The sequence below is a fragment of the Saccostrea echinata genome, unplaced genomic scaffold, assembly GCF_033153115.1.
Source record: "Saccostrea echinata isolate AGI-Se365-2 ecotype Australia unplaced genomic scaffold, CSIRO_AGI_Sech_v1 ptg000049l, whole genome shotgun sequence".
Taxonomy (NCBI): domain Eukaryota; kingdom Metazoa; phylum Mollusca; class Bivalvia; order Ostreida; family Ostreidae; genus Saccostrea; species Saccostrea echinata.
The window spans coordinates 256,679-267,368 of record NW_026889798.1 but is presented as its reverse complement, the minus strand read 5'-3'; the positions used below and the strand labels follow the sequence as shown (position 1 = coordinate 267,368).

Below are 10,690 nucleotides of genomic sequence, written 5' to 3'. Positions count from 1 at the left end.
AGCTAACAATTGGAGTCAGTTTTTAAGAAACTTGACTCTAGACTATCTGAGGATGCTTCAATATTTATGACTAATTGTGGCTGTTTTGTTCTTAATAAGAAGATTTTTAAAGTTTCTTTCTACATGTATATATTCCTATGTAAAACTTTGTTCCCCCATTGTAGCCCCATTCTCCCTGGGGGCTGGGGTCATGATCTGAACAAATTTGAATCTTCACTTTGTAATAAAGGTTTCAAATAAGTTTCATCTTTTCTGACCCAGGGTTCTTTAAAAGATGACACCAAATTTTCACTTAATTATCTCCCCTAGAATGAAGGCATGACCCCTTAGATGAGGTGTTCTAACAGGACCATGTTTACATCCTTACATTGAAAGAAGTATTTATTGGATGTTACTTGCACCTAATTACCTATGTGGATTAAATATGTCCCACAATGGATTTTCATATTCTTTGACATCAGTTTGCTGTCTTAATTTCTGTTTGTCTGCCTCCATACTTCTCATAATAATTCTGTTTATTGTGGTTATTGTCTTTGATGGAGTCCTCTCTCTAGCTTTACTTGTGGCGTGGTCTACATCTGCCTAAACACAAATTAATATGTATCAAAAAAAAAACCAAAAAAAAAAACATTACCTATATATAAGGTATCGGAATACATTGGAATGAATAGTCAGAGTGTTATAAACTGGTCAATGTATGTGCCAGTGAAACAAAACAATGCATAAATCAACATGAAATTAATGATAATTTTTCATAAAGTTACTTATAATTTTTGCTTTACATATAAAGATCAAAAAGAAGTTAAAAAATATGCTTGGCGGGCTTACATAACAGCGTGGACAATATTTTGTAGCACAGGCTCCAAGATGATTGCAGAGATAAGACTGCATGTTGAAGTCTGCAACAATTATGTCCAAGTCTGTCGTTATAATGCATTCTTCCTTTCTATGAGCATCAAAACCATAAATGCCATCCCTATAAAAATTGTTATAAATAAGTACATGTACTACATTCAATAAATATCAATTCTACTATCAGCCATTCATTTTTCAATGTATACTGTACATTGATCCTCTTGTCTAATTCATTTCAAAATATAAAGTCATAATTTTTTAAATATTCAAAGCTATTTATACACATAAGCATGAATTACTGTATCAAATACCTTTTACATGATTGTATATCCGAGATGACAGGTTTCATCAAAGTCATGGGCTTCACTTTTTCAGAGGCACATAAAAGGAAATTGTATCATGTTGTTGTCGAAGAGGAAGCTTTAATCCTGTTTTAAAAGAAAGCAAACTGAGATAAAGAAATACAGCAATTCTACTTCTTTTAAAGTGTTCAGGGGTGAAAATGTACTCATATTAAACAGTTGGCTATTTTACATTTAGATATGCTGCTTATTGTGGAATCATCAATATTTGTGGGGGCCAATTTATTTTTGTGGACTGCTCAAATTTTACAAGTTGTAGGGATGTAATTTGGTGTATTCATTCATATTTACGTAAGGAAATATTACTTTGAAACCCTAGAATATTAATTCGTCAAGGATGTAAATTCATAGGTAAAGGATATACACAATTTCCACAAATATTGAGCCTTCACAAAATCTAATGCTTGCACAGTATAAATTGTTTTCTAAAGGGTGGATGTATCTTATCACAATGCATTTGAAATTTTGGTAGTGGGCTCAATTACTTATTACAATCAAACCAACAGATTTCTCATTAACTTTTGATGCATTTCTCTGATGCTAGCGGGGCAGGGACCATGAAATTCATTATTTTGTTCTCCTTTACACATAGTTGCTATATGTCACAGGGGTGTGTAATTACAAAAATTAGTTACTAGCCAGTCGGGCTAGTGACAGAAACAAAGTTACTAGCCCGAGATTGCCAGTCACTGGCCCATTAACTACTGAAAACAATACATGTTTAAGTATAACAAAAAGGTTAAAGAAAACATTTAAGTTTTTGCACATGTACAATATAAATAAAACAAATAATGGCTTAAGCTTTGTTATTGTCAGATACTTCTCCCTATTTTTATTGACTATAATTGTCACTGAAACGACTGGCGTTAGCAACACACAATACATATAGGTTAAAACGAATTAAAGATTAGGTGGTAGAGGATAGTTTTTTTTTAATACCAAACATGGGCCAAGGTGGTACACATTTAGATGCGATCCATAAAAACATGTACATGGGGACAGTTTCCAGGGGGCAAATTAAATACATGTAATCTGCCCATTAGAGTGCACATGTACCAAAATCGCACCTGGGGACTCCCCAAAATTTCGGCTTGTTTTTCCAAGAAGACCCATACACCCCAACCCCAGGCCCGAGCGAGCAAGATAAAACACCCAGTAGTCTGTAAATAAATGCATGCTCTAATGAAAATTCACCAATTGATATGGGGCCATTCACCTTCCCTCTGAGATACAAACTGTCTTCTAAGGCCTACTGCTTTTCAGCTAAATTTCCTCGGCAACTGACCACATGTCTTAGTTTCACATTTGCAACTCTGTATATAATAAGCGTCATATAGTGACACCTACATGTTGCACATCATTTTTTTCAGCAAGCACTCTGCTACACCGCAAATGTGTCCCATAATTATTCAAATCATTTTTCTACATAAAATATCACATCAAACAGGGGATACCTCAGTTTTTTAAGAAATTTGACGGGTCTTTAGTACGAAACTATCCCCTGCCACCTTATGATTTTACAACAAAGTTAATTCGTACACCAATTCAGTCGACGTAAATATATGTATACTTTCGTTTTAAATTTACTAGCCCGACGGGCTAACACAGCATAGATTTATGATAGCCCGACCTCTAAAATTGGTAGCCCCGGGCTTCGGACAATAGTAATTTCACACCCCTGTGTCAAAAATTGGCTTTGCAATTCCAGAAAATAGGTGAAAACTATTTTAAAATTACAATAGAAAGTGGGCAATAGGTAATTTGAGTGTCTCAAGTGACTAAAAATGGCAGAATTGGGAGCTTACATGGCCATGATGTCAATTAAATTAAAACTTCATATAACATAACTACCTGTGGGTTGCATCTGGATACAATGTAGGCCAAGCCATCGTTTATTTCTGTTTGCTGATATGTCATCAATAAAGATATTCACAGGCAAGGTCCAAACAGGCAATAATTTCTCAGCAAATGGGGACAAATTTTCATGCTGGCAATAGGCCTATATGCAAAATTTAATCGTGTTATTTATCCAGCTTCAATGCAATCGAGCAAATTTAAAACCTTTCATGCTAACTGTAACAATGTCAACATCTACTAGGATTCTATAACAAATAAAATTCTGCTTTGTGAAGGTCTTATCACAAATAATGATCATACTTGCTCTGTACATTCTCTAAGGTGTTTGACATCAATTTCTATTGTCTCTTCCCTTGGCCTGATATCATGCACATCCCTAGGCAAAAGAAAGAAAAACTTTATTGAAAATCACTTTCAGAATAAAACTGGCGATGGACATTCTGATTCCAATACCACATAAGCAGAAATTTTAGCACAGATTATATTTTAACATTTTTCGTGAGGGTGTCGAAATCACGAAATTTAAATATAATTAACAATTATTTCGTACTAAAGGTTACTTTTCTCTGCATCAAGAAGTTTCAAAAATTAAATGCTGATTTTGGGAGACAAATTGCTAAATTTGTGTCTCCCAAAAAAATTCCACTCGCATGGTATAAACACCATCCACACATACACTTTCTTTGCAGAGGTTAAATATAAAACCTGGTTTACAGTATGAGGTATATATTTTTCTAATTTTATCTAAATACAAACCTTTCGAGGGGAGGCATTGCTGTCTTTGTTTGTCATACATGTATATGGCTGGATAACACCCTTGATAACATCATTTTATTCAAAAAATGTCATATTTTAATAAAAATTGTATGATTATTCAATGTGAGAAACAGTATGTATTTTGGTGGCTTACTTGTATCATTTGTGAATAAGAATAAATTGATTTCTTTTAAACTAAATACAAAGTATACAAACATGTACCTCATCTATGAAGCTCTTCAACACTCCATGCTGCTCCTCAACAGTCTGGTTGTCCCTGTAGGTATACATTTTACCAGTGTAGAGGGACAAATCATCAATTTGCAACTGGTGAAATGTCATGTCCTTTTTCCATTTTTCAGCTCCAGAGGGATGGTTATTTTGATTTGTTGGTAATCTTAAAGATTAGTAATTAATTTCAACTTTCAAATTAAACAATGTGTGTAACTGTATATACAGATTAGTACGACATAAATACTCTAGCTGAGAAGCAATTTTTATATTTAGGAATGACCAATCATGAAAATACTAATTGGTGGAACTGAAAAAAAAGAATATCACATTTCTGCCTTTGTTTCGTCAGTTAGTTATCATTACTACAATATACACATGTACTTTCGCTGAGTGAAAAATGGTGATTAACTAAGAACACATTAAAAAATAATTTTTAGGCTCCAAATAAACATTGAATAATAAGAGATTTTTAAAATGGAAATGAAAAGGCCATCTTTGAATTTAAAATTGTTTGGTTGCCCTCTCTTCACTGGGTGGCTTAAAATGGCCTGACTTAAAACTTTTCCAACCTTCAGGAAGCAATTATATGAAGATGCATAGTTTAACTCTTCATAAGTGGAAAGACTTCATTACTCACCTAATAACATCTTTTGCATATTTTGGATTTGCTAGAAATAATTTTAAAATTTCTGATGGCTTCAGACACCAAAATGTTGTTCCATCATTTGCTTCATTCTGCAAAAATACCAGTAATTATTTTTTTAATGCAAATCAGAAACAGGAAATAGAAGATTTTTACTCATGTAACTGACTTAGCTTCATACCTCCTGTACTAAATTCCTCCAATTCAAATCTCCAAACCTTGTTTCCTCCAAATCACGCATCGTTGGCATTTCTTTGACTCCAGCCTCTTTTAATATGTAAAGAACAAATTTCACAACTTCATTGCTCTGAAAGAAAAGGAATAAAAAAGATATAAACAAGTACATCTTTGATACAATATGTTAACGATTTTAATAGCACGTACAATAAATGATCATTAGTCATGTACATATATGCATTAGCTGTCTAGAGGAAGTCACTTAGCATGCATCTGTATGAAAATGTAAACTATGTCTAAAAACTGCTAATGGCAGTACATATTAGTATTGTTCTGGCACCTACCTCAAAGTCATGTCAGCAAGATAAAGCCAGGCAAGGATTACGTTGAAGTCATGCATAAAAAGGGTAATTCTATTGTACCAATATAAAATGAACTCATAAGACATAAAATAGTTTGTTAATGTTTGACTTCAAATGAAAAAAAAAAAAAATTGTATGCATAATTTTAGGACTAAAAAAATACATTACTACACTGTATCAATGTTATTTGATCGAGATCGGGATTCAAATGTGAAATTGTTTACATTTTTGCCTACAAGTCTTGTAAGTTTTAGCACTGCTTAAAACACTTTGTGATGGTCAGTCCATGCATTGGAGCAGATTTTTGACAGTACTCTTAAATTCTGAATTCCTTGAATTTGACACTGTACATAATGAAATTCCCAATACACAAACCAAAGATATTATAGTGTACATCTGATCTACCACGATTTTTTGTTATCATAAACAGACAATGCGCATTCTCTAGTGACATGTTTTTTTTTAAAGTATAATCATAATTGAATGCATTGATTAAGTTTAATTTGAAGGTAATTATTTAGTATAAATCTGACAATTCTATTAGTTATGACCAGGGATCTAAGTTTACAAGTCCCTGTTATGACTTACCACGGGATGTGTGGGCGAGTTCTTTAACACATACAATAGCATGTGCAATTTGCTTTTGAATGGGAAAAAAGGATTCTTGATCTGTGACTGTTCCTTTAAACCAGTACCATCGTCTAGAGTGTCCTCGCCATCTAAAATGTCATCTACAAGTCCTATGCTTTCGTCATTATGTACCTGATGAATGCCCTGATGTACGTGGTCCGTAAAGGAATTCCTTTCAGGCGGTCCTTCTATGTTGTCGTCTTCTTTCAGGAAAAAAGCTGTTTTTTTTATGCTTGGTTGTTGATAAATGACGTATATAATTACTTTCTTTTACGGATTTAAATCCGCAGCTTTCGCAGGCGTACATCTTGTTTTCCCCGCGAAACTTTCAAACGTTATTATGTGCCCGATCAAAATTGGGATAGAGCGATCATAAAGTTTGTCCAGATGATGAGATCCTTTATAATTAGCTACCTTGATTGAATGCGGTACAAGAAGTATTGTGATTTATTTAGATATGTTTTTGTCAGATATATATTTGAAAATACCATTCTGCTTTGAGAATATCAAGACTAGATCGGGTTCGGAAATACTGTTTTTTTTTTTTTTGTCTTACGTCACACTATGACGAGTTTGGCAGACGATGTAAATAGGCCTATCAAAGATGCCGAAAGTACCCCAGAACATTTATGTGAGTTTTAATAAGATTTTAGTTTATTTATTTGTCCTCATATGAAAAATGTGTTTAAATGCTAGAATATATAGTGTGTGTGTTTACTGTATTTATAATAATCTCTTTTATATAAAAGGATTCTCAAGAAACTTATGTTAGCGAGACAGACGATCCTTCGAATCAGGTCAGTCAGGATCTGTTTAGTGACAATGGCCAGTGGCAACAAGGACTAGTTCCCGTTCCAGAGAAACTTCTAAAAGATATATGTGAACTTATTATTTTGTGCAACAAGATAGTATAGTGATACCCTCTAAATGATTCAGTCATTTTCTGATGCATGATGCTATAAGTAACGAAATTCTTCAATATTAATTTTCCATGCCATTTTATTATTATTAAATTAATTTAAAACTTACACTCAAATGTTATTAATGTCAAATTTTTACAGCATGTTTTGCTTAGATTGACTGATCTTTGAACACAAACTCTTGGTCATGAATACATTGTGTTAAGTCATATAAATATTTTATTGTATGAATTATTGCAGTAAGAGAACTCAAACAACTGAGAGAAAGTGTGGAGGAGCTGAAGAAAAGTTCTACAAACACTGTTCATAAAGACATTGCCCAGTTTAGGGTAGAGGACCAGGGATTTCATGTAAGTTTATGCTATTAACCAGCACTGAAAATGTGGGATGGCAACTGTCAGTAATGTTTTAAAGCTTTACCTTGTTTAACTCAGCCATGTACATGTATTTACAAATTGTAATCAAGTTTTAATGTGCAAATGTTACATTTTATAGAAAGCATATTTCCAGTTCCTGAAAGGAAAAATTTGTGTTTGTCCTTGGTTGGATACACAGGAAGAGAATTTCAAGGTAAATGTAAATGGTTTTTAAAAAAAAAAAAAAAAAAAAAAAAAGATATTAAGCATATAATAGAAAAGTTTATTATTATTATTACTGATCAGAATTGTACATCATAATCTGTATGATTTATATGTGCAGATAGAAGTGAAGCAGTATATTGGTGACCAGAACGCACATAAATACAAAGTTATGTGTAGTTATGCATCACATAAATTCACGCAGCTTCGAAACCAGCTCAGAAGGATGGTATGTGAAATCTATGGTATTGCATTCATTTGCCTGAATGTGTATTTTTATATATATATATAAAAACACTCTCATAACAATTAAGTGAAAGTAATTAAATATCAGGGACAGACAATAAATTCACAATATATTTTAAATCCACAGAGAATGATATTCACTTTGCTGTAACATCAACTCTTTTTATTGTGTTTAAATATGTGTGTTTTATAGTAAATAATACATGTATAATTGTGGTTAAAACAGCAATAACTGTAACACGATTTATCGTAAATATTATGAAACGATTCCTCACCATATCAATTTGCTTGATATTACAATTGGATTTCAAATAATAAAAATCATATGATATAATTTTCTCAACTTTCAAGAAAAAAAAAAGACTTGCCTGCAGCAATGAATTTTGATATTTTTTGACTGAGAAACTAAAAATTAATTTTCTGAGCCTTTTATATCTTTGATAAATTTGTACTTTTCATGTAGATATAAAATATGCACTAAGGAATAATTTATTTACATAAAATGTTTTAAAATCATACTACTTGTAGCTGTTCCACTTTACAATAGACATTCGTGGACTATCCCTGGAAGGTCTGTGCAATAATTTGTACAGGCCTTTCACTCCACCTGGAGAAAGCCCAGTGGACAAGAAGAGGATGAGGATGACTGTAGCAATTGTAAGTTTCAATAACAATAAAACTGATATTCTATTATAGAATTACCTATGTTTGCACTTTGCAGGTATTGTCTTAGGTAGCACAATTTATATAATGTTGATCAATTTATAGTGAAGCCTGAATGTAAGGGAAAATTACTTAAAAGTCATACTTTTACATTTCAGAGAGCATTTCTATTCAGTAAAAAATTTGAAGGATGCAGCAAGTTTTGGGTTGAATTTAAAGGTAGGGATGTACTAACTTTGAATAGTGAACATAGTGAACAAATGTTTTGCTGTAACAACTGTGAAGATATTTAGTTGAACTATGACATGACACTGCTAGAAATGATTAGCTGGCAGACCTAAGATGAAGACTCAAATGAGCTTTTCTGATCAAAATTTGTCATGATTTATGTTATGAACTTTTCACTTTTAAGATTTCTTTCATAAAACACGGGACCAATTTCAACCAAACTTTTGACAAAGCATCCTTGTTTCAAATTAATGGCCACACCCTCTTCCAAGGGGAGATAATCAAGAACTAAAAATAAATTCTGGCATCTTTTAAAATTCTTCTTCTGGAGAACTGTTGGTCTAAAAAGGTGAAACACATTTATAATCATAATTAGGAATACAAATATGGAAGCAAGACAGTTCCAACATATCAAAGTTAAAGGCAAGATTAAAGTTTTTGCGGACAAACAGATTGACAGATGGACAGGGCAAAACTATATACCCCTGAATCTTCAATTACAGGGCATATTTTTTAATATTATACTTTCATGTAAATTAGTTGAATCTGATTCGTCGAGAAACATTTGTTAAAAAACACTATTACCCGCTGAATAATTAAGCCAAGCCCTCCAGCGTAGCAACAGTCAACATTGCTTGACGACGGGTGATATTCCAAAAAATAGCGACTGTGCAGAATTTATGAGCGCAAGGTTCACTGTTATATGTATTGTATAAAACATTCAGTATAATAAATATTGCATGTAGTTGAGTGTAACACTGAAAATTTTCAACCCTCGAAAACCATTGTCAACCTCGGCTACGCCTCGGTTGACAATGGTTTTCTTGGGGTGAAAATTTTTCAATGTTACACTCAACTGCATGCAATATTTATATATGATGATCGAAGAACAGCAGGGCTATAGTAAATCAGATGAGCATAATGTGGCTTCTGAGCCTCTTGTTAAACACTCAAGATCACAAAATGTCACTAAATTTAGGGAATTCCTAAGTATTCCATTTTGTTACTTATTGTTACCGTTCATGGTGATTTAATAGTTGCAAACTGAGTTAACTGGCAACACACATTTTTTACCTTTGCCGGTGAAACATTAGTGTTTGCAACTGGCAAATCATCATGAAAGTTCATATAATATTTAATTAAATTGATTATAACATGGATAAGGCCTGGAACGGTTGAACACCTGATGCATCCTCATGGACATTTTCATTTCTTTTTTTCAGATTTCTATGATGCAATCGGAAGAGATGAAAGATCCAACATATGGGAACTCCTCCAAGAGAAGGAGGAGAGAAGAATTAGGCGATATCGAGAGGTAAGTCACCTTGATTAAGAACTTGATCATGACATTTTACAATGTAAATGCAATAAGTTTAAACAAAGATTTAAAAAAGACTCAAAAGTTCTATTTTTCTAAATTATTAAGTAATTCACTTTTTTAAATTGTAGGAGCAGGATAGAGAGAAATAAAATTATAATTTGGTACATGAAATAAAGAACTTGAAACCAATATATGTATCTTGTTATTGTAATATAATCCATTCAAGGAAAATAATTATAGATGGACTGCATTAGCAGAGCTGACCCTGTAATACACTGTTGTGTCATTGTATTCTGTTCAACAAGGAACCAACGAAGATGTAGACCTTCTAATTCAGCTAACAGTTACTGCAGACAAATTATTCAATCACCATGCATGATTAAATTAACTGTATTGAAAGACAAGAAAAAAGTAAAAATGATAATAAGCACAACAGTAATATTATACATGTGTAATTCACATATAAAATAAATCGTGTATATTACACATATTCAACACATGTTTTATATGCACAAATAAATTTACCATGTGTTTATTTTCACACATGTTTAACACATGTTAAACATATGTTGAACATGTGTAAAAATAAACTCCCTATACATGTGTGCTCTTTTTATGTGTTTTACATGTGTAAAAAACATATGTTGAATACATGTTTAACATATGTTTAACACTTGTTGACATTTTTCCTGTGTAGATAGATGAACTTTCTTAGGAAAGAATAACTGTTCATGATTTTTGTTACACCTTGAAAAAAAAAATCAACAGTGCAATAATTACTGCCACATTAATGAATTATGCATATGCGATTGCAGTAGAGTACATGTAAAACAAGTAACTTAGTATAATGGAATGAAA

At 32.5% G+C, this 10,690-nt stretch overlaps 1 protein-coding gene across 1 annotated transcript; it reads left to right on the top strand.

Annotated features, from left to right (window-relative positions):
* The first annotated feature begins 7,546 nt into the window (after positions 1-7,546).
* On the top strand, positions 7,547-9,981 carry LOC133203294 (uncharacterized). Its single transcript, XM_061339104.1, has 5 exons — positions 7,547-7,603; positions 8,149-8,277; positions 8,442-8,502; positions 9,735-9,826; positions 9,961-9,981. Exons 1-5 carry the CDS (start codon positions 7,547-7,549, stop codon positions 9,979-9,981), a joined length of 360 nt encoding a protein of 119 aa, XP_061195088.1.
* Positions 9,982-10,690: the final 709 nt, after the last annotated feature.